We start from the raw sequence: 24,856 nt of genomic DNA, 5'->3' as shown, positions 1-24,856 counted from the left end.
TAATGTGGTTTCACCTATAACACGGTAAGATTTTTTTGGCTCCCGAGGACAGCGTTATATTGAAGAAGAGGTGTATACAGCCCTGTTGGAAGCTGTGGAGGACAGTGTACAGCATTGCATGGTCAAACTTCCATCAGCCCAGCAGGTTCCCTAGGAACCAGAGGGCTATAGATATTTGAACAATTCTGGTGTTCAGTGGACACACATTCCTACATACTACAGATGGAACTAGCTAGATGGCAAGAAAATCATGGCATTTGTGGGAATAGAACATTCTTGCACCAGAGGCAGCTACAGCATTGCTGAGCAGTGTGTGGTGCAATCATGGGCCATGTAAACTACCTTTGCAGAAGCTCCTTTTCTTTTATATATTATTCTGCAATCCATATGGCCTGTTAGCTTGCCATGAGCAACTACTTTCCCTGTCAGTCTTGATAGTTAGCCATGCCCACTGCTACACCTGAAGCATCTTGTGCAACTGCAGGATACCACTTTCAGATTACATGCTCCATTGTGTTTATTTTACATGTATCTTAATTTACATTGTGCTTAGATGATGTTTACAAGATTTTGCCCACCTAAGCTAAAAGATTCTTAAGGGCTAGTGAAAACTATTGGTTATATATCTTTCCTTGGGACAAGTGGGGTAGAGTGACATTTTTTCTTTTCTGGTAAATTTGTCCTGTTACTGTTGCTAGTTTGTTAATCTCATTTTTCGCTCCTTAGATTCCTTAAAGGATCTGAAGTTTTAAACATTAAGTAGGATATAGGCCCATAACTTCACAAATTGGCCACGGGGCATGAGGGAGAATGTCTGGTTTTACTGTACCCTGGAGTATAAACAAATACATGAAAATGGCGCTCTTACAGTATTTCTGAAAATGACTAATATGGGAGTTCCATTTTATTATCTAGATGGTAAAACAATGACCCAAACATGCACCTTCTCTATTAAAGAAAGGAGTACTTTGAAGCATGCTTAACTTTGTCCTTCAAGTGATGCCTAATTCTGAGTGAAATACTTTGGGGTTTAATATATTTCACAGTTGATAATGAGTTGAAGATATTTAAATGATAAAATGTTGGGTTTCCAAATCTAGAACAAAAATGAACGAAAAAGATACTTGTTTTTAATGTCAGCACTTCAGTGCCTCATTGGGTGATGGTTGAGTTCCTGTAGTTGTTTTTACTGTCCAGATGGAGGCAGTTTCGTGCAAGGCTGGGTTACTGGTCATCTGCACAACTGCTTGTTTACATTTTGACAGTGATATTTTAAATGTGGAAAAATAGAAACTTTTTTTCAAATTAAAGCTTAAAATTTCAGGAAAGGAGAGCTCTCTTAGCACTTGAGGAATCCCCCCCCCCCTTTTTTTTTTACCCATGATTTTCTTCTCTCCCTGAGAAGATAGGTTGTTCTGAGAATTTCACTGTTTGTGAGGTATTTGCAATCTGTTCAGAAGATTATCCCAGTATGCAGAATGGGCAGTTCTCCCAGCCCCTTATGAACACCACAAAGGGTCAGGACTTCATTAGGCTACTGAAATCTTAGCCAGTGAGCCCACAAGGTGACGTTTTCTGAAAACTTTAGGAAAACATAGACACTGGGTTAAATGGAAGTGTGTATGTAATCAGATGCATTAACACTTCTTGTGGTGAATGCTGTAATTTGCAACATGGCTAAATTATAATTGCTCTAAGAACTGTTACTTTTAATTTCTTGTCTCTTGTGTACACAGTTCCATTCATAACATTTCATAGACTTTTGCATTTAGGGCATTTATATCACCGTGATGGACATCTAAGAAATGTGTGCAATATCCTTTTGTTTAAAAGGAAGACAAACTGACTGCACATGTCAAGCTAGCATAGTTATGTATGTGATGTGACACTCAAATACAATGAACTGTTGTCAGCTTGTATGTAAGCATCATGCATTCAGTAAAGTGAGACTCAAAGTAAAAACTTCTGTTAAATAACAGACTATTGAAACTGCAGAAATGGTTATAAATTAGTTTACTCAGTTTATTTGCATTTAATTTAGCTCAGACACTGACACAACGGCTGTTCTCTCAAAGTCTGCCTGGGTAGACAGCCGATCTAGCTCTTCCTGAACTAGAGCACTAAAAATAGCAGTGTGGACCTGGTGGCACAGGCAAGCCACCTGAGTGTAAACCTGCCTGACCTTCTAGAACAGGGGTCGGCAACCTTTCAGAAGTAGTGTGCCAAGTCTTCATTTATTCACTCTAATTTAAGGTTTCGTGTGCCAGTAATACATTTTAACGTTTTAGATGGTCTCTTTCTATAAGTCTATAATATAGAACTAAGCAATTGTTGTATGTAAAGTAAATAAGTTTTTTAAAATGTTTAAGAAGCTTCATTTAAAATGCAGAGCCCCCCAGACTGATGGCCAGGACCCGGGCAGCGTGACTGCCACTGAAAATCAGCTCGCGTGCCGCAGGTTGCCTACCCCTGCCCTAGAATCATATTTGGGTGGCTAGTCCATACCAGCGCCCTTGCCGCAACATGCACGCTGCAATTTTTAAGGTGCTAGCTTGAGCAGAGCTAGCATGTCTGTCTCCTAGGCTCCCAGCTGCAGTGTAGACATACCCTCACTTTCTTTCTTGTGCATGATTAGGAAGGTGGTGTGTGCAATGTTGGCTAAACTTCAGTGGAGGTTTAATTCTAAAAAATTTTCAATGAAATCCTTTCTTTTAGGTTTTGTATGATTTCTTATACTAGTGAAATACAAATTTCTGAGCTCTTTCAATTTAATACATTTTCATACATGAATCTGATTATTTTTAACCTGTGTTGCAAATAATGTCTAAGATTACTATAAGTTACCGATTCCCATACTTTTTAATAAGTAAGTGTCTTGTGAGCCACCAGTCATTGCACTGATTGTTTTGCGGACAACAGCTTTTCCTGTTCACGATCACATAACATCCTTGTGGCAACTGCTTACATAAAAAAGTGATATGAGAAAGAAACATGAAATTCTAAGTGTCTTTTAATGAATTTGGCAACTGGAAATCAGGGGGAGCGGCCAACACCACTGACCAGTCAGCCAGCTATTTATTGATGACACTTTGGGAACTTCTGATAATATAACTGATGTTTTTTTTTTCTCCCTCTCAGTTTACTTTATGTATTTGATAGCACTTTGTGCCTAGTCAGTTTTGCTATTTCCCATTTGGGTCCCAGCCTCAACTGGGCTTTCTTGGATCTAGTGCAATATCACTGTTTCGCTTTTGTGCAGGTCTTTCAAACAGCTACAAAGGAAGATAAACCTTTTTTTTAAAAGATAAAGTGCAATACCATGAATATTGCCGGAGACATTTAGGTGTAGAATTTGAAATTACTTATATTTTGTTTAGATGTCAGGCTGATGGTGTGACATTCTAGTGACCTGTGTGGGTTTATCTGAATGTCTCATCAATTCAATTAGCACAGGTATTTTGATGTGTGGCTATCAGATATGTGCATTTGATGAGCCTTGTAGCCGGCAAGGGAAATGATGACATATTATACATGTGCAAAACTACTTACTCATTTTGGCTATCTCAACCAATATATCAAACTTGGCAAAATACTCATTCTTCAGAGGGCTACGTGTATGCCAAGTTTCAACTTTAAAACGGAAGTTTGAGTTATTAGAGAACACAAATGTTTGAAAATATTTCCTGAAGCGTGTAACAACACTATTTTTATCATGCTTATAAAAAAGTAAACAGCTGAAAGGATTTTCTTTAAATATTGTGATGAAAAATTCATCTTTGGGTTGAGAACAAGCATAGGATATTTCAAAGGGTAAATTTGCTGGCTGAAAATAGAAGCTTAAAATGGGGGGCCTTTGGATACACAGCTGTAGCTCTTTAGGCCAGTGTTAACTAATGTGGCATCTCCTATGTATCAGTGAAAAATTCTAAGCCACTTCTCTAAAGTGAATGTTCTTGGATATTTGCTATATTAAGTCAGTCAGTCCTGAGAATAGATCTCTTCCAAAATGTGTGATCTCATTTGTTTTTCTTTTTTTCATTTTTCCATTCTGGGTTGGGTTTTTTTGTAAAGTACAACAATGAAGAAACATACGAAGAAATGTTGTTCATTTTAACTTTTGGCTTGTATGTATATGTAAATAATTACAAAGAATAGGTTACATAAATAAGCCACATTATTCAATAAAATAAGAAATGTGCTTACTACATACAAGTAAAATGCATCTTTATGCAGTGAAGTCCAGGCTTGAATTCTGGATAAGCCTTATAAAAGGTACAAAGCTCTCTCTTCTGACTGGCCATACCATCTCTGGCTATGATCTCATCTGAAACAGTGCCTAAGCACGATGCTGAAGGGTATGTGTTCTGCTGGAGAACATAAACTTTCTGCCAAGATGTCAAAGGCGGCCCTGACCACATGTGATTTTACAAAAAGAAACAATATCTTTAACAGAGAAGGAAATGTTAACCCTGTTGTCCTGCCTCAATTTACCTTCTATTTAGAAGAAATAGGTGTGATCATACTGAGATGTTAAGGCTTTGTTTGTAAAATATCTGGAGGTCCAGAAATGCAAAGTACTTGTGACAGTGCCTTGCAGTCTTGGGTCCTCTATCATTTTGCCTACAGTAATACATTCAGGAAAAGGCAGCAGCATTTTCCTTGCCCTTTCCCCATATGCGTACTCTCACTTTACCATTCTTTGCTTTTTAAGAGGTCAGATTAGCTTCCTTTGAGTGCTCCAGCTAGTGGTATTCAGGAATGTAAATCAGTGTCAATTCTTCTTGGATTAAATAAATTCCTTGTCAGTTTACAGAAGAACACACTTGATACATATGTCATGAAGTTTTAAGTGGAGCTGCATGTAAATTACAGAGTATAGGTATATGTTCTGTGGTCCAAGGAATATTTCAACTCCCTCGCAGTTCCAAGTGTTTTCTCCATGTTGCAACAAAGTGTTGCTCTGCAAGACTGGATTTTTCCTTTCTAACTTCTTCCCCTGCGTACCTCCTTTCCCCCTGCTTCCTAAAACCACTAAGACCCTAAGGGGTTTTGCTACACTTGCAGCTGTACAGTGCTGGGAGTTAAAGCTGTCTTCATACAGCTGTGTAGGGAAAGCGCTGCAGTGTGGCCACACTGACAGCTACCAGCGCTGCAGTGTGGCCACATTTGCAGCATTTGCAGCGGTGTTGGGAGTGGTGCATTATGGGCAGCTATCCCAGCATTCAAGTGGCTGCAATGTGCTTTTCAAAAGAGGGGGGGTGGAGTGTGACAGGGAGCGTGGGGGAGACAGAGAGTGGATTTTTGGAGCTGACGCTGTGTCAGCTCCCTGCCTTGCAAGTTCTAAGGACTGGAAGATACACAGCACCAACCTTCAATCATTTTAAAAGTTTCGACCCCTTCCCCCACCCCTCTCTCATTCACTAAATGCAAATAGCCTTCAGACCAGATAAGCAGCTGCTCCAAAATGGACCCCCCTCCCCCACTCCAGGCTGCTTTTCTCCTCAAGCAAACACTAGGGGATCCCCTCTCCCTGCCTCTGCTGGAGCAAACAGGAGCTGTTTGTTTTTAGATAAGCAGCTCAGGGAGCCCCGAGTTCACAACAAAACAAAGAGTGTTATCTTTACTTAAAAAGCATTATGGGAAGCTTCCGGAGGTCAGTTACAGCGTAGTAAGATTAAGCACTGTTTACACTGGCACCCCAGCGCTGCAGCAGCGCTATAGTCGTTATTCCCCAGGCCGAGGTGGAGTACAGCCAGCACTGTAGCCAGGGAGATACAGCGCTGTATGTGCCTTGCCAGTGCGGATGGGGAGTAAGTTACAGTGCTGTAAAGCCACCACCAGCGCTGTAACTCTCAAGTGTAGCCAAGCCCCTTGTCTACACTGGCAATTTACAGTGCTGCAACTTTCTCGCTCGGGGGTGTCAAAAAACACCCCCCTGAGCGCAGCAAGTTTCAGCGCTGTAAAGCGCCTGTATAGACAGTGCACCAGTGGTGGTAGCTACGCCCCTTGTGGAGGTGGGTTTTTTTAGAGCGCTGGGAGAGCTCTCTTCCAGCGCTGCGCCGCGACCACACAAGCCACGTTAAAGCGTTGCCAGTGTAGACTAGCCCTAAATAAGTAAATTCCACCACAGGTGTTACATACAATAATGTGTTTAAACTAAATGACCTTGGCACTTCCTTTCTGTGATCATGGGTTAGAAATAAATGTCAGTTAAGTGATGCTCTTTGGCTTATTGCTGCTGTGGTAAAGGGAGGATCTCAAACTCTGGTTTTCCCAGCTGTCATTTAAATGTTTTTTGATGGAGATGTGGCATCAGGTCTTAGACTCTGCTGTATGGGAGAAAAAAATAAGTTCCCTTAATTGAGTTAGAGGAACAACTTGAGTTGCTCCTCCTCTTTAGGGGAAAATTGACTTTGAATTCTGTTATGACCCTAATTGTGTCAAGAGGGAAAACTGGGAAGAAATTCCACTACATGTCACTAGTTCATGTAATCATCACTTAATGGCAGTGTCCATCCGTCTTTGAGTTTGATCCAGTTTTGCAAGAAATTATTCAGAAAATGTATTCAGTGGGAAAGTGGAGTTCTTTCTTCAGTTGACTGAGTCAGACTGACCCATGGGTCTGAACTCTTTCAGAACTCTTTCAAAGCCATGTCCATCTCTTGTGGCACTGAATATTCTGTGCAAGGCTGCTTAAAGGTTGGACTGTCTAATAAGATTTAAGAAGCTTCTGTAGTAGACTCGTCCTGGTGACTGTGAGAGACAAGAAAATGTTCTTGATTCTCCTCATCTACTATATTTATGCTTGTTAAGCTTCTGGTGATTAGATTTTAATACTAAGAAAGTGTAATTTTTATGTGGTGAAAGAGAATAATGGATGTGTGTAGTTAGTTACTAGGGAACAGCAGAGGTAGTTGAAAATACTCCTACTTGAATACTCTAGCTAACATGAGGCAGTGACTATAGTACTCTAGTTGGAGCTGGTAAACGTGTGGTGTACTTTACCCTGCTACTTTTTAGAACAACAAAAGAAAAATTATAAAGGCCATTATTACTGGAAATAAGCCGTTATATATTTACTTGTTTGGTTCCTTTCTCATACTTTGGTTTCAGATTCATAATATACTGCTTTTTTTTGTGAATTGTAATTGTTGCACATCATGAGTTTTTAGCTGTTGCAGTACCGTCTGCTTTATGCATGTTCATGTCTAAAGTGACTATAACTCCAGTCTGCTATTGCATTCTACTTCATCTTGTTTCAGGAATGGAAATTTGAAACATAAAGAGGATCTGACACCATTTCTGTGGGGTAACAGCTAATTAGCTGCAATCAATTGTATTTCGTATTAACATTAAACTTCATGTTGAATTCTGTAATTTAAGCCCTTCCATCAGGGAGCTGTAAACATGATGGGACACCTGCTATCCAAAGTGAGATATAAGAGACTAGTATTGGGGAACACGCTAGTGAAGTTCATGGGAAGTGCCGCCTTCGCTGCTGTTAGTGAGCGTGAGGTGTGTGGGGGTTTTGAAGAAGGATGGTTCAGTGCGTGGGGCATTAGCGTAGGACTTGGAACCTAGGCTGGATTCAAGTTACTGCTCCACCAGATTTCCTGTGTGACCGTGGCAAGTCAATCACTCTGTGCCCCAGTTGCTCATCTGTAAAATGGGGATGGTAGCCCTGCCCGGCCTCTTGGGTGTTGAGGATAAATACATAAAAGGTGGTGAGGCAATCAGATACTGCTGTAAAGAGCTGCCGTACAAATACCTAATACATTTATAGCAGGGTGCTGTCTTTGGACCCTTTTTTTAGGTGCTCCATCTTTTACATTAAATTCTGACTCAGAGTTTGAAATCTAAAGTTCCAACACCCCTCCTTCCTTACCCACATTCTTGCCTTTTCAACAGCTAGAGCTTTATCTGCTCTCACATCTTCAGAGCCTCTTGGCTGCTGTCAGAGGGAAGGGAGTAGGTCTCTGCTATACCTATTCCTTAGCAGACGTTGGAGCTGCTTTCCCAAGTAATAGCAGCAGCCGTGTGAAACTGGCATCATCCATGACATTTTCACTGGTGTTTGAGATAGAAGCCCTAAGGTTGATCAGAGTAAACTTCATTGAAGCAGGCTGTACACATGCCACATACCTTTGGTACTGTCGTTATGCTATATTTAGTATTTGATTAGGTCAGGTTAGCAATATTTTACATATGAAAAAGAGGCAAAGAGTCCTGCCCTGTTCCTCAAGGAAGTTTGTGTCAGCGCAAGGAGTAAAGGGATTCCTAACGTTTGGTACAGTACTCAAGCCATCCAGTTGTTTCTCCTTTCCAGTGTTTTTCATTGGCACTGGTGTAATAGGAGCAGCTGAAATTATTTCTGTAGTGACTCTTTATATTGGACAAAATCTGTTGGATAGAGAAGTTTTGTGAAATGCTTTCTTCCTTTAGTCTAGAATTTTAAGTACTCTTTGGCAGAAGTTTTCTGTTACAAAGATGCACTGATATGCAGTCTGTTTGCTGTTGGATCAGATAGCACTCTGACTTGCTGAATCACTATAAAAATAATGAAATACAAAGTATTGTGCTGCTGTTTTAAGTGGCAGCAGCCTTAAAGGGGAACTGTCAAAGCATACTTTCCAGTTGAATTTCCAGTGTTTCTGTGATACTTTCTTTATGCTGTTAAACATTTATTGGAGCTAAAAATTGAAGTCTCATCTAGAAGTAATTAAATTTTGAACAGGTAATATTTGTGTGACCTAGGGATCTCAGGGTGCCAACTGGCAGAGGGTACAGGAGGGGGGTAGGGATCCCCCGTGTTAGATGTATGCTTAATAGATCACCAAAAGGTGATGTGAAGTCTTACTGAAAGCCAGTAGCCTACTTGTCATAATCACTGTAAAATGTACGTATAGATAATATTTAATTTATATATCTATATTGAAAATTGTGTTCTTAAGGTCTGGGAGTTAAGGCAGGTCACCCAGAAGTGACCTCTGGGTGACATGCCTCAGACATGTACCTTTCAGGCAGGAGGTAACAGGCGCTTATCTCCCTGTCTGGTCATATGTGAATTGTATATTGTCTGCCTCACAATGGAGGCCTATTTGCATACTGAGCCTGATGCTAGCCAAAAGGTTGCAAAATCTACAAGAGAGAATCTGTAGGAAGAAACAAAGGGGGGTGGGGGAGAGGTCTGTCTCCTTCTGTGTCCCCTTTATGCATGAAAACAAAGGCTGGGACTTGTTTATTTTGGGAGGCAAGGGAACAGGCTAGGTCCTTCATCCAGAACAGGGGTCGGCAACCTTCGGCCCGCGGCCATCAGGGTAATCTGCTGGCAGGCTGTGAGACATTTTGTTTACATTGACCGTCTGCAGGCACGGCCCCCCGCTGCTCCCAGTGGCCGTGGTTCGCTATTCCTGGCCAATCTGTGGTAAGGGGTGGGCTGGTGCTGGCCACCCCTTCCTGCAGCTCCCATTTGCCGGGAATGGCAAACCGCAGCCACTGGGAGCTGCGGGGGGCCGTGCCTGCGGAGGGTCAATGTAAGCAAAATGTCTCATGGCCCGCCAGCGGATTATCCTTATGGGCCACATGTCAAAGGTTGCCAACACCTGACCTAGAAGGAGACAAGCTTAACTGCATGTCTGTCTCATGAGAAGAGGCTCACAGCCAAGCCTGGCTGTAAAGTTCTTCAAGGACTTTGGGTATGCGTTACTTTAGCAGACACAAGTGTCTAGTTAATTCAGTCTAGGTTCTGCAATGAACGTTCTGATTTTTATTTTATATGTAACCACTCTTTTGTTTCCAGTACTACTTCTTTCTTATTGCTAACCTATCAAGAAGCAGCAGAGCAGGGCCCGTGAAGCCTTGAGGGGAGTGCTTGTGTTACCCATGGCCACTAGGGTTAGGGAGCTGACCCCAGGCAGGCACAAACAAGGCTTCTTTACGCTACTGGCAGGTGGTAGCAAGGTGCCTCACAACCCTGGGTATACCCCAGGAAGTATCACAGTGGCATAGTTGGCAGGAACTACACCCTTGCTGGTTAGCCAAGGATCACGCTCCACACACTTATATACCAGATAGCGCAGATACAAAAAGATTTAAACGTGAGAAGGTTAGAAACAGGTAAAGAAAAAGATTTCAGTTTATTTTGGGTAAGGGAAATAGAAGAATGGCGAGGACAGAATGGGTAAGCCAGAGACATGCTAAGCATACAAGATCCCAGTTGGGGAAAACTGTGTGCAGACCATGACTTGGAAGCTACAGGAGAAACCGGAGAGGGGATGAAATCTCTACTCATGGAATATCATAAACATCAGGGACAACTGATTAATCCATTGAAAGTGCCTGTGGTCGAGCGAGGCATCGGCTTAGGAAAACAGCCTGGCACAAATCCCAGTGGGGCAGTCCTGCAGTTAGAACTGGACAAGATAGAGATCCAAAAGCTGGAAATAGCAGAGAGAGCTAGAAAACGGGGAAACAAAGCAGAGTGCCCAGGACAGGGAGATGCTAGCAGAGAAGCGAAGGTGATAGCCACAAACCAGGCTTCCTCAAGCTAAGGGCATGTGGTGGCAAAGTGCCTCACAATCCTGGGTACCCCCGGGAAGTCTGAGTTCAGCGTTGGTTTATATGGTCTCATCTAAGTGTTTGTATCAGTTCTTCTTCGAGATGTTACTCCTATCCATTCCAGTTAGGTGTGCGCGCCGTGCGTGCACGGCTCTCTGGAACATTTTTACCCTAGCAACTCCGGCGGGCCGGCTGGGCGCCCCCTGGAGTGGCGCCACTATGGCGCCTGTTATATACCCCAGCCGGCCCGTCCGCTCCTCAGTTGCTTCTTACCGCCCGTGACGGCCAGTTGGAACAGTGGAGTGCTCTCTGTCCTCCACAACCCTAGCGTTTTTCCATATTGCTATTTACCCTCCCCATCGACGCTACCTGTGTTTTGTGGTCAACGGTGCGCACTACCAGTTTGCGGTGCTACCCTTCGGCCTATCCACCGCACCAAGGGTCTTCACCAAATGCATGGCAGTAGTTGCTGCAGACCTCCGCCATCGTCGAGTTCACGTCTACCCTTATCTCGACGACTGGCTGCTTCGCGGGCCATCCCACCAATTGGTAACAGACCAAGTTGCCGAGATACTCTCCCTGTTTCGGGCACTGGGCCTTCTCGTCAATGTGGAGAAGTCCTCACTGACTCCATCGCAGAGAGTGGAGTTTATTGGAGCGGTCCTCGACTCCACGGTGGCCAGGGCCTGTCTCCCTCGCGCCCGGCACCAGACGATGGTCTCCATCATCCGAGACCTGCACGCTTTTCCCACTACGACGGTTCGGTCCTGCCTACGCCTCCTGGCCACATGGCGTCGTGCACGTTCGTCACCGCCTACGCGAGACTGCACCTTCGCCCATTTCAATCTTGGCTGGCGTCGGTGTACCGCCCACACCGCGACTCCATAGACAGAGTAGTCACGGTCACGAAGCCTACCCTCGCTTCGCTCAGTTGGTGGCTGAACCCAGAGATCGTATGCGCAGGAGTCCCGTTCCGCCCTCCTCGTCCGTCCGTGACACTGATGACAGATGCCTCGGCGTTGGGATGGGGGGCACACCTGGGCGACCTACACACCCAGGGCCTCTGGTCGCCCCAGGAGCTCTCCCTCCACATCAACGTCAGGGAGCTGCAGGCAATTCACTTGGCGTGCCACGCCTTCCACGCCCGTCTGCGAGGCCAATGCGTAGCAGTGTTCACGGACAACACGACAGCGATGTTTTATGTGAACAAACAAGGCGGAGCCCGCTCCTCCCCGCTCTGCAAGGAAGCGATGCTCCTGTGGGACTTCTGCGTGACCCACTCAATTCACCTGGAAGCATCCTTTCTTCCGGGAGTGCAGAACACGCTGGCCGACCATCTCAGCAGGTCGTTCCTCTCCCACGAGTGGTCCCTCCATCCAGATGTCGTCCATACAATCTTCCGGAGGTGGGGGTTTCCCCAGATAGACCTATTCGCCTCCAGGGAGAACAGGAAGTGCCACCTGTTTTGCTCGTACCAGGGTCGCTCGCCAGGCTCCCTGTCGGACGCCTTCCTTTACCCCTGGACGGATCACCTCCTCTACGCCTTCCCTCCATTCCCGCTAGTGCACCAAGTGCTACTGAAGCTTCGGAGGGACAGAGCCCGCGTCATACTCGTAGCTCCGGCCTCGCCGAGGCAGCACTGGTACACCCTGCTGCTCGAGCTCTCCGTTCGGGATCCCATCCCCCTTCCGTTATGGCCAGACCTCATCACCCAGGACTTCGGCAGACTCTGCCATCCGAACCTGCAGTCCCTCCATCTTACAGCTTGGTACCTGAGTGGTTGACCCACGCAGAGAGGGACTGTTCGGCGGCAGTACAGCAAGTCCTGCTAGAGAGCAGAAAGCCTTCCACTCGCTCCACTTACCTTGCGAAATGGAAGCGATTCACACTCTGGTGTGATCAACGAGGAATCAATCCATTCGTAGTCCCGGTCCCTACCATCCTCGACTACCTCTGGTACCTTAAGGAGCAAGGTCTTGCAGTCTCCTCCTTGAGAGTACACCTGGCAGCAGTGTCCGCTTTTCGTCCATCTATGGGAGGTCGGTCCATCTTCTCTAACCAGATGGTTTCCCGCTTCCTTAAAGGCCTGGACCACTTGTACCCGCCGGTGCGGCGTCCTGCCCCGACCTGGGATTTGAACCTCGTTCTGGCCAAACTTATGGGACCGCCCTTCGAGCCTCTAGCCACGTGCTCTCTGCTCTACCTCTCCTGGAAGATGGCCTTCCTCGTCGCAATTACATCAGCGAGACGAGTCTCTGAGCTCCGTGCTCTAACGGTTGGGCCACCATACACCATCTTCCACGGAGACAAGGTGCAGCTTCGACCACACCCGGCCTTCCTCCCTAAGGTGGTGTCGGCCTTCCACCTCAACCAGGAGATCTTCCTCCCGGTCTTCTTCCCGAAGCCGCACGCCTCCCCTCGGGAGCAACAGCTGCACACCCTGGACGTCCGCAGGGCCCTTGCCTTTTACATCGAGCGGACGAAGCCCTTCCGGCGTTCGACCCAGCTGTTTGTGGCAGTCGCCGACCACATGAAGGGTGAGCCGGTCTCCTCCCAGCGGATTTCCTCCTGGGTAACGGCATGTATTCGGACATGATACGAGCTTGCTCGCGTGCCACCATGCCGCCTCACTGCTCACTCAACGAGAGCACACGCCTCGTCGGCCGCCTTCCTGGCCCATGTTCCCATCCAGGACATCTGTAGAGCGGCCACCTGGTCTTCTGTCCACACCTTCGCCTCCCATTACGCGTTGGTGCAGCAATCAAGAGACGATGCAGCCTTCGGCTCCGCAGTCTTACACTCTGCCACGTCTCACTCCGACCCCACCGCCTAGGTAAGGCTTGGGAATCACCTAACTGGAATGCATAGGAGCAATCACTCGAAGAAGAAAAGACGGTTACTCACCGTAGTAACTGTTCTTCGAGATGTGTTGCTCCTATCCATTCCAGACCCGCCCTCCTTCCCCACTGTCGGAGTAGCCGGCAAGAAGGAACTGAGGAGCGGACGGGCCGGCTGGGGTATATAACAGGCGCCATAGCGGCGCCACTCCAGGGGGCGCCCAGCCGGCCCGCCGGAGTTGCTAGGGTAAAAATGTTCCGGAGAGCCGTGCACGCGCGGCGCGCACACCTAACTGGAATGGATAGGAGCAACACATCTCGAAGAACAACAGTTACTACGGTGAGTAACCATCTTTTCCAAACTGTACTGTCAGTTGTTTCTTAGTGGGCACTTCACTAGTTTTGGATTGGGTTAGTGCTGTGTTCTGAATCTTTTCATAAGTTTGCTCTTGTGATATGAATGGCATTGCATTTCACATGGAAAATTCATTATAGTTCCCCAAGTTTAGGTGAATACTGTTGTCAAGTGTGTTTAGACTGTAGTTCCTGCTGAACACATTATGGCAATTTAAGTAAACATGTACATCTAAATGGTTAAAGATGAAACTCTTTAATAGGAAAGAAGAAAGATAGTTATGGGTTAGCCCTCTCTAATATAATGGAGTGGTTTAAAATGTAACAACAGTACTTAATGCATCTTCAGCCAGAATTGTGAAGGACGAAGTTGTGGTTACCTAGCACAAGTATTAATCTACTCTGTGTGAAACAGAGCCTTTGTTAAAAATGGTAATTATATTTAACAGGATGGACTCTGGTGCAGATGTCTGAAAATTATTTGGTGCTCCCTACGTTTGCTATTCCCTGAGCATGTTGAGTAGACATTCTGGGAAGCAGCACCTTCTGTTACTGAATCAGTACTGCTAATATGAAATGGATTGTTTGCAGCAAAATTGGCAGCTCTTTTGCAGCCATCAAAGCTTGTGAAGTTCTGAAGCTTAAGTAGATGGTTTTTAGCTGAGAACAATGAAGTTTAAATTTAATCAGTGTAAAATGTAAACAGATTTTTCAGCTTTCTAATTGTGTTTAATTTTTGTGTTTATGGGATTTTTTTCATCTTGGATATTGACATCTTGCTTATAAGCAAATACGTAATGGCCATTTATTCACATTTCTTCTTTGTTTTATTTTTAGTGACATCATTTTATTACATTTTTCAAAAGTTTAATCCAAGTTTAAATATCCAAATAAAAGCAATTTAGCCAGGTTTATGCTCAGTGTTTGGACTCTCATAATTTACTTTCTATACCCTACTTTTATCAATATAGCAAATAAGTGCATTTTGTAGCCAGAGCTTTTTGTTCTAATCTAGTTTTGCTTTTAGTAGCAAGAATTTTTGATTCTTCTGTTTGCACGGTAAGATGAATATTTTCCTTAGCAACACACTTAGCTTGTTCCCAGAGGAGTAGTATTTAAGGTTTGAATTTTACCTTTCTTTGTAGCATAGCGCAATGGTTTTACTTTGGGTTGAATTGTACATTTTGTCTGGTTTAAATTATAAGTAAAATTGGGTTTTTAAATAGAGAAAACTAGGTACCTTTAAGTTTGACTAATGTTGAGCTCATAATATTATCAGTACTTCACATTCTGTTGTCAGCTGGATAATTAGTTGGATCAAAAATGAGTCAAGGAGCAAGCTTTAAATAAAATAAAGCTGCAAGGGAACATGGGAAACTTATCAATACTGAAATCACCTTGGGAAAAGAGAGGAAATGACACAGTTCACATGATCTGTTCTCTCAGGAAACAGATTTATGGTGTTTATGGTTGACCAAAGTAATTTAAAGGGGGAAAGCATCAGTTTATAACTAAAAATGGTCAGACTTAACCTGCTAATCTTCTTATACCACATTTATGGTCAAAAGGCTCTACTAGGATCAGAAAATTCAGCAATTATTTTCAAACAACTTCTCAAATAATCTTGTGCCCATTGGACTAAAAGTCCTCTTTATTCAAGGTCTCCTAAATGTTCACTGGCTGAGTGGGCAGCCTCTTTCTAGGAAAAGAATCCTTGAGTGTGCAAATTTCTTGTAAAGAGATGAGAAAATCTTGTAATGAATCTTTTTGCTCCAAACTTTTTAAGAGGCTTTTAGCAAATATTCAGAGCTTTTCATGAAACAGAACATAGAAAATGGGATTTTCAGCTGAGTTATCTTTCCAGTCTCCATGAAACAAGACTCTAGAAATCCTACTCATCCTAATTATTCTCAAACAGCTAAGATGATCCTGGCCCAGACTTATTCTTGTGCTAGCCTTCCTGAATTGCAGCTTCTCTAGAAATCTTATTCACATTGACTTGGTCTGTGAAATCCTATTTGTTTGCCTTGATTTACAGATTATGAAAAACCAGGGCAGATGAGGTGGGGAGGGACACTCTCTCTCTCTCTCTCTCTCTCTCGGGTAACGTATTCAAATAGAGCAAGGTGCGCTGGTTTGGATTACTCCGTTTGTGGACTGGAACTCTTTTTCCTCCTTTTCATACAAGTGTTTTACAAATGCCTTAAGTAAGAGCTTGACTTTCTTTTCCCCCTCGACCGCAAGTCAGAACATTGTGCTTGGTTGATAATGGTCAGGAGAAAAGAATAGGAGTACTTGTGGCACCTTAAAGACTAACAAATTTATTTTAGCATGAGCTTTTGTGAGCTGCAGCTCACTTCTTCGGATGCATAGAATGGAACACACAGACAGGAGATATTTATACATACAGAGAACATGAAAAGGTGGAAGTATGCATACCAACAGGAAGACTTACCCTAATGAATGCTGTCTTGAAAAGATTTAGTTAACTTTATCCCACAGCAAGAAAGGTCTTGGTAGAATTCAGCTTTTATTCTGGCTGTTTTTCAGACCTTCTAAAACATTAAAGAAATAGAGAACTTTTTATGAAGTCATGGTAAAGAAGGCAGAATCTGAGTAGAGTTAGATGCAGTTTATTTATTTAAAAGGACAAAATTAATTTGAAATCTAGTAAATTTATAATTAAAAGTACTTTTGGGTATTATACTTGCCACCTCTATGGTTTACATAATTACATTTTTTTATTAAAAAATTCTCTCCCGTATTGTGTGAAAGACCCATGCAAGCAGCTATCAAGGGAATCTGACTATTCTGAGAAAACATTGATGCTAACTATAGGCAAAATACTCATGTCAAGTCACAAAATAAAATGAAAAATATGTTTAAAGATATTTTAGATGTTACTTGACAGTGGTAGGTAAAATTTCAGATGGGTACGGTTTTTATGTCAATGTCTCTTTAATACCCTCCAATATAGGTTAGTGTGGGATTTTAGAACCTATTGTAGGGGTTAATCTTTTTTTTTACTTCTTTGAAAATAGGACTAGTGACTTTCTTTACTATTGTTTTGAATATTTTTGAGTCCTTCTGTAGTAAAGCCAAGGTTTTAATTTAATATACTCTGTTATCTGAGTTATAAACAATTAAAAGGGCTACAAAAAAAGCTTCATGCATTAATATTCTCTTAATAAAATCTTTTTGACCCCAACAAAATGAATGTGTAACATGAGCTCTAAGCAAAACTTGACTTTTCAGCCTTTTTGCAGTTATCTAACAATGTGTAACGCTCCTGGTATATAGTAGAACTTCTTCTGCTTGCATCCTTTCCTTCATCTGGATGTTCTATCTTCTATCTCAGTCAAGAAGGTGAGAAAATAACTTCTATCTTTTAAAAAAAAATATCATTCAGATAGCTGAAGAACCGTTAAGATGTCCTTGCTGCTCACGCTGCTGTTTCAAGATTGTAATTCATTGTCTGATTAATGGAGGCTCAAATTCCCTTTCTTGGGTCTGGCAGCTGACTAGAAGGATAGTGACAATTCTTAGAAAGTGACAAGAATTCCCTTCATCCATCCTCCAGTGGATTCTTTTTTTGAGTAGTTGTAATAAGTCAGATCATTGTCAGTATGCAAAATCTACAGAGCAGTTACACAGGACTGAATTCCTTCATTAAACACTATGTACTCTAGGTCTTCTCACTCACAGGTGCCTCCTTGACCACAGTTTTAGGGGCATATTTTCCCACCTTTCCTCCTTCATGATTGCCTTCTGCCCATATTAGTGTGTTAGGTGAATTACTCCTCCTGTTGGGGTCACCTGACCCTTGTTAGGAACTTGTCACAAGGGATCTGGGAGTTTCTCTTCTCCCTCTGTTGCAGGCTTTGGAAACACTCTCTCTCCTGGTGCCATGACAGGGAGGAGTGGCTCATGATGCAAGAAGATGGCAAGTGAAACCTATCTCCATTTGAGTGTGGTTGACAGTGCCAGGCAGGCTTTCCCTACCTGCTGGATTGGTGACTCAAACCAGATTTTCAGGTAAGAAGTTATTCCTGCTCCTTGATTAGATCAGACTTAGCTAGGGTTACAGGAGAGAAACAAGAACCACTATTATCAGTGGTGCTAATTTACATAGCAGCTATGTGATTTTTTGTATGATACAATGAACTCTTAAGGTATAGCAACACTTTAGTGTAAACCCAGGATTAGAGGGACTCAACCCAGCTGACCCTGGGTTAGAGAACCCAGGGCTTTAGGGTCTACGCTGATTGTTAACTCTACGTTAACAAATTTTCGAACCTGTATTCGAACCTGGGGTTCTGGCATCCACACTGCAGCATGCAGACCCAAGTCAAACCAGTCAGATCCCAAACTACCTAGTGGCCTCCTAGAGTGTGGCTGCTCTAGCTATTTGACCGTGGTGCACTGCAGGAAAATGTCACTGACCACCCTGCATGTTACAGGAAGTTTGAACAGCTGCTAACACGTTGTGCCAAGCACTCGGTTCGGTCTGTGATGGTTATAGCATCAGCAGCTAGTTTGAGTCTGCTATGTCTGTGTTCTGCTCCATCATAAGCTCTGTTAAGTGCCTTGGGTGGATTGGAAAACACCACCAAAATGTCCACCAGCACCTCAGGGAAATGACCTGTTTCCTGAAAGCTCTACCTGTTTCCTGACAGGAGAGAAAGTTGCCTCCTGTTGAAATACTGGAAAGGAAAACCTCCTTGTGTTCTTCTGGCTTTGTGATTAAAACATTGAGCCATAGATAGCTTAAGTACTAAAATACACTTGTTTTTCTATTAATTTGGTTACATGTTGTGGAAGTTTTGATGGTAGTGACCAGTTCCTCCTGTTTTTTCTTTTCTATAAAATTAACACCATTTCCACATTTTTCTTATACAGAAACCTTATCAACAACGTTTGGGAGAATGGAACTTGGAGTCTTAATAGTTAAGATAACACATAGATTTACTGATAGATATATATTCTGACTGGAAGAATGTGGGACACAGGCTGATGCATTTTGCATAATATTGCACAGGATATATGAAAACCACTATCATTGAAAATAATGAAATCCGAAAAACGAAAATGACATTTAATGTGGAGGCTGAGAAGATAACTTTTTTTTTAGAAGGACTCTGTAATCCATTGAGTACATGATTGCACTCTTACTCTGGCTCTAATGAATTTAATCAGGAGTATAAATCTAGTGTTTCAAGGAAAGTTCTGATATATCCTCCATACCCATTACTTTGATGTGGGCACTTCGTATGCAGTCACATCTTTGCTTGCTCTACAAGGTCCTTGTATCTGAAACTGTAACTTGTTGTTTCTACCTTCTTTCATAGGTGGTAAGTTTTTTGTTTCTTTTTAAAATATTGGCTTTCTGCAGGTCACCCTAAAAATGGTGTGAAAATAGATTTTTTTCACATGGGATCTCAAGAAGTATTTGACTCTTTATGTGAAAAATCCTTGAAGTACAACTGTTTTTCTTGAGTCTGGTGATATCACCCTTACCAAGATTACACATTTTTAGTTGGCTAAATCCTCTAGAAACATTTGATGCTTGTTTATTCCCCCATCATTTAATTTTCACAGTGAGAACCAGAGGCTGTTTTTCAAGAAGTTTATTAAAGCTGTGGGACCTGACTACAGAGAGATCAGAGATTTGAGACCTCTGGTTTTATTAGTTTTCCTTCCACTGTCTTGTGATGAGCCTAGGAGAACTGTAGTAAAACCGAGGTGGGATATGTGATCCGTTTCAGTTTGTCAAGGGGATGGTGTTCCACTGAGAATACTTGTAGTGGTAATTGTTCAGTGAAACCATTTTTTTCCTCCTTATATCTAGACTCTTGGTTAAAGTACCTTTTTGGAATTATCTCACATTTTCCTCCAGGGTAGATTGGCAGTGGCCCTGGAGGTTTTTCGCCTTCCTCCGAAGCATGGGGCAGGGGTCGCTTGCTGGTGGATTATCTGCTACTTGAAGTCTTTAAATCATGATTTGGAGCATTCAACAGCAGAGTCAAGGGAGAGAATTAGTTCAGGAGTGGGTGGATCGGCTTATGTGGCCTGCATCTTGCAGGAGGTCAGACTAGATGATCATAATGGTCCCTTCTGATCTTGAATTCTATGATAGTCTATGGTTGTCCATAATTAACTGAATCTTAGCTTTTAGTATGAAGAAAATATCAAGGCTCTCCTCACCTTGGAGACTTCATTATATAAATAAGTGAACACTTGTACACTTAGACAATATGAAAACATTGGTTATTTCTGCAAATCTAACCCTTGCAACAGTCCTGAGTTTGGGTTGATGCGAGATCTTGTCATCCTAGATTATTTCCCCGGAATAAATTCAGTTGCATGTCTGCATAATCCCAGCTATACGTATAAAATGAGGGGGTCTAAATTAGTTATCACTCAAGAAAGAGATCTTGGAGTCATTGTGGATAGTTCTCTGAAAACATCCACTTAATGTGCAGTGGCAGTCGAAAAAGCAAACCGAATGTTAGAATCATTAAGAAAGGGATAGATAATAGGACAGAAAATATCACATTGCCTCTATATAAATCTATGGTACTCCTACATCTTGAATACTGTGTGCAGATGTGGTTGCCCCATCTCAAAAAAAGATATATTGGAATTGGAAAAGGGTCAGAAAAGGGCAACAAAAATGATTAGGGGTGTGGAATGGCTTCCGTATGAGGAGAGATTAATAAGACTGGGACTTTTCTGCTTGGAAAAGAGACAACTAGGGGATGGGATATGATAGAGGTCTATAAAATCATGACTGGTGTGGAGAAAGTAAATAAGGAGGTGTTATTTACTCCTCATAATACAAGAACTCTAGGGGTCACCAAATGAAATTAATAAGCAGCAGATTTAAAACAAACAAAAGGAAGTATTTTTCTCACAATGCACAGTCAACCTGTGGAACTCTTTGCCAGATGATATTGTGAAGGCCAAGGCTACAATGGAGTTAAAAAAAGAACTGGATAGGTCCATCAGTGACTATTAGCCAGGGTGGGCAGGGATGATGTCCCTAGCCTCTGTTTGCCAGAAGCTGGGAATGCATGACAGGGCATAGATCACTTGATGATGACCTGTTCTGTTTGTTCCCTCTGAGGGACTTCGCATTGACCACTGTCAGAAGACAGGATACTGGGCTAGTTGGACATTTGGTCTCATCCAGTATGGCCATTCTTATGTACGTCAAGAATTCTGAGGCAGTGACCATTAATTCTAGACTAATCTGAAAGCTAGTCCCTCAAAAGGTAGATATAATAAAGTAAATTCATAGATTTCAAGGCCAGAAAGGGGGGGCGGAGGGGCATTGCGATATTCTGTTTTGACCTTCTGTAGGGCATGGACCATCGAACTTCCCCAAAATAATTCTTTGAGCATAACTTTTAGAAAAACCATCCAATCTTGATTTAAAAATCATGAGTGATAAAGAATCCACCACGACCCTTGGTAAATTGTTCCAATGGTTAATGTGGTTAGATGTTTGGCTGCATGTGTGTGTTCTCCCTGTGTGCTGCCCCAGCTCTGCGCAGACAGCTGGCACAGCAGACTTAGAGCGAACCGCCCAATGACCACAAGATCCGTTAAGGTACGAAGGCGCCAGGCCAGATTTATTGTCGACAAATCATGGTAATAGCACCTGACAGGCTCTACGAGGATTCTAAGACATATGCACGTGACAGTGGATGCAACTCTGTTCATGGCAGGACTTTCCATTCACCACTCAGCTGGACAAAGATATTCCCTCTGAGGTGTATCTTTATACCCTGATACAAACAAGTTACTACTGCCCCCTGATATGTCTAGTTTTTACCCATTACCTTGTACATGGTGGTTCGATCAAAACATCTCTATTACGTACTGTCATCCTGGATCTTTTAGGAGGAGTCGGTGTGTTCCTGTTATCCTTGTGGAATGTTTTTGTACCATCCTTGATATCTGGGTGTGTTTGTGTTAGTACTTTGTGCTTAGCACTTCGTACGAATGTGTATTTCTTCAATATTAGCCCTGTTCTTGTCAGATTTTGTGAGAAGGTCCTGCCTCATACCAGGCCTCTGATACAAGGGCTTATGTCTCAGGCTCTCTTCTTACTACATTCCCCTGCTTTTTGTCTTTTTATGGGGAGAATGTTTACCCATTTTATTTATTAACCAGTTTATTAAATATTGCTGTGTTAGTATTTAGTATTGATACCCAGACACTGAACAAGATTGTTTTGAATAACATGTGCCTTACTTAGGATGCAGTGTTACTGATCCCAAAGTGTTACTGCTACTACCAGGGAATTTGTTTACCTTGTTTGTAGTTACCATGTAACTTAATTTTTTTTTTTTACCAATTGGGGGTTTGGGTTTTTTTGGCCTTTATGTTGTTTGCTGCCATTTGCTTGTTGATATTTATTTGTGTGTTGGTTAAACAGTTTAGCAATATTATGCACATTGTAAATGGTGTACAACAATACAACCAGAATTGCTAGAAGTAGGTCATGCTACAAAACATCCCTTCTTGAAGTTGGGTGGAGTGTTGTAATACCCTACCAAGGTTCCTGAAAACAGGAAATTACTAATGTGACATCAGATTATCTAGCTACGTTCCCATTTAGTTTAAATTCTGTATCTTCCAAAATCTTGCTTCCAAGTGCTTGGGCTTCTAGGGTCCGTTCTTGATGTCTTTCTGCTGTGGCAGTGACTTAACTGATCGCCACTGAAATAGCAACATCATCTTTTCCTGAAGTTCCCAGCTCTGTTGTTAAATATCAGTTTGCTCACTTAAATAATACAGGATATTTCATCTGAAAATTCTTCCATCTAAAACAGGAAATAAAAATATTTAATTTAACTCTGAGGCATGACCATCCAAAATGTCAGTGCTTTATTCCAGTACTAACATTAAGCTTATGTAGGGGACACCTTTAGTCTGCTCTGAGATTTCTTTTCTTTTTCTGATAGTTTCATTGCAGTTCATATTAATTCATAGTGTAGAACGTAGCAAGACTAATACAGCTAGGGTAATGGCTGACTTTTGTGCTGTTAAGGAAAATGCTGGTTTGGGGTTTAAAAATTAAAAGATTTTTAGACTATCCCCATGGTATTCTGGTAAATCTTAGTGGACGTATGTGATTGAGGTTCTGTTGCATGCAATATTGCAGCCAGGAATGGTCTGCTGGAGTACATTGTAGGCATTTAAAATCCTTAATGTAGTGTGGAATAGTTGTATCCATATGACAAGAATTCAGATTGGAGAGTATAGGGACGAAGTCACTTGGTCTTAAGGCTCCTTTGACATTTAAATTTGTGTAATAGATCTGAGGTGTAGGGAAGGGATGCAATGAGTAAAATAGTTAACCTTACTTAGACAGAAAAACCCATGTAGCCAAGACCAAGTCATTTAACTAAATGATGTACTATACTTGGATCTTGTTGGGAAAGTCTCTGAATGATTGCATCACAGTTCATACCAGCTGGACTTGGCCCCCTGAAGGGAAGAAAGTCTCTTTAGTGGTGTTTGGTCCTTCATTCTAAAGGTTTGGCCAAAACTTCACCATGTTTGGCCCAGTGTGGGTTTGTTAGCGTGTTGATATTAGTCCTAGAGTCTGGTTTTCACTTAGCCAATCACATTAAGCACTCAGAAGATGGTTTTCTTTGTTCATTCTGGTCACTTGTCTGTTAAACCCATTTGATTCTTGCACATTGACTGTTATAAATTTGACTTTCATCACTTTGTTTCTTGAAGCCAAGAGAATGTAAAACATTTATTTTGTGTGTTGCAGTTGGTGTGATCAGGTGTCCAATATGCCGCCAGGAGTGCAGACAAATAGACCTGGTGGATAACTACTTTGTGAAGGACACTTCGGAAGCACCAAGTAGCTCTGATGAGAAATCAGAACAGGTATGTCTTTCTACTTTTCTTACTGCAAGTTAGGTACTGTTTGGTGTATGTGCACCTTGTAGGTATATGCGATTGCCTACCCGTGCTTTAGATGATCAATCTATGGCATGCATGCCAAAGGCAGCATGCGAGCTGATTTTCAATGGCACTCACGCTACCCAGGTCTGGCCACCGGTCCAGGGGGCTCTGCATTTTAATTTAATTTTAAATGAAGCTTTTGAAATAAGGTTTCAAAAACCTTATTTACTTTACATACAACAGTTAGTTTAATTATATATTATAGACTTATAGAAAGAGACCTTCTAAAAACGTTAAGCTGTATTACTGGCATGCAGAACCTTAAATTAGAGTGAATAAATGAAGACTCAGCACACCACTTCTGAAAGGTTGCCAACCCCAATCGAAAGAAATGAACACTTTTACTGGACTTTATTTACCTGCCTATTAAAGCCCCACAGGGAAACTGAATCTTTGTAAGTAACTATATTGACTTGTTTTGTTCCTGCTTTTAGGTGTGCACTAGTTGTGAAGATAATGCTAGTGCTGTGGGCTTTTGTGTGGAATGTGGGGAATGGCTGTGCAAGACATGCATAGAAGCACATCAACGAGTAAAATTTACTAAAGATCATATGATCAGAAAGAAAGAGGATGTCTCCTCAGGTAAGTTTGCTGATCTTTTGCCCAATCCTACCTGTAGCCTAGGGATCAAAACTACTTGGAGGTTTCTGGTGTGGGTGAGCGCATGTGCCCATACAAACCAAGAGAGGAAGGATGAGTTGTATGTACTTATCCTTAGTCTGCGACTTCCCTGGAAGATTTTAGAGCAGTGGTTCTCAAACTTTTTTACTGGTGACCCCTTTCACATAGCAAGCCTGAGTGCCACCCCTCCCCCCACCCACCTTATAAATTAAAAACACTTGTTTATATATTTAACACCATTATAAATGCTGGAGGCAAAGTGGGGTTTGGGATGGAGGCTGACCGTGCGCGATCCCCCATGTAATAACCTCACGACCCCCTGAGGGGTCCCGACCCCCAGTTTGGGAATCCCTGTTTAGAGAAAGATGAGGGCAAGCCAACATGCAGTCAGTGAGCCCTGAAAGTGGAAGAAACTTGTACATGTTAAATAAATTAAAATGACTTGTTCTGGTAATACTTAATACTGTTAAAAGGGTCTGTGAAGGAAATGCACGAAT

The 24,856-nt window shown here is 42.5% G+C and overlaps 1 protein-coding gene across 1 annotated transcript in view; it reads left to right on the top strand.

Annotated features, from left to right (window-relative positions):
• The window catches only part of TRIM33 (tripartite motif containing 33), a 71,956-nt gene that overhangs the window by 5,342 nt on the left and 41,758 nt on the right, over nt 1-24,856 (top strand). The window contains 2 exon segments of the mRNA XM_039536668.1: nt 23,542-23,660; nt 24,173-24,320. Coding sequence (XP_039392602.1) covers nt 23,542-23,660; nt 24,173-24,320 — 267 coding nt within the window.

Source organism: Mauremys reevesii, linkage group 4 (assembly GCF_016161935.1).
Source record: "Mauremys reevesii isolate NIE-2019 linkage group 4, ASM1616193v1, whole genome shotgun sequence".
Classification (NCBI taxonomy): Eukaryota; Metazoa; Chordata; order Testudines; family Geoemydidae; genus Mauremys; species Mauremys reevesii.
This window is presented reverse-complemented; position numbering and strand designations above follow the sequence as displayed.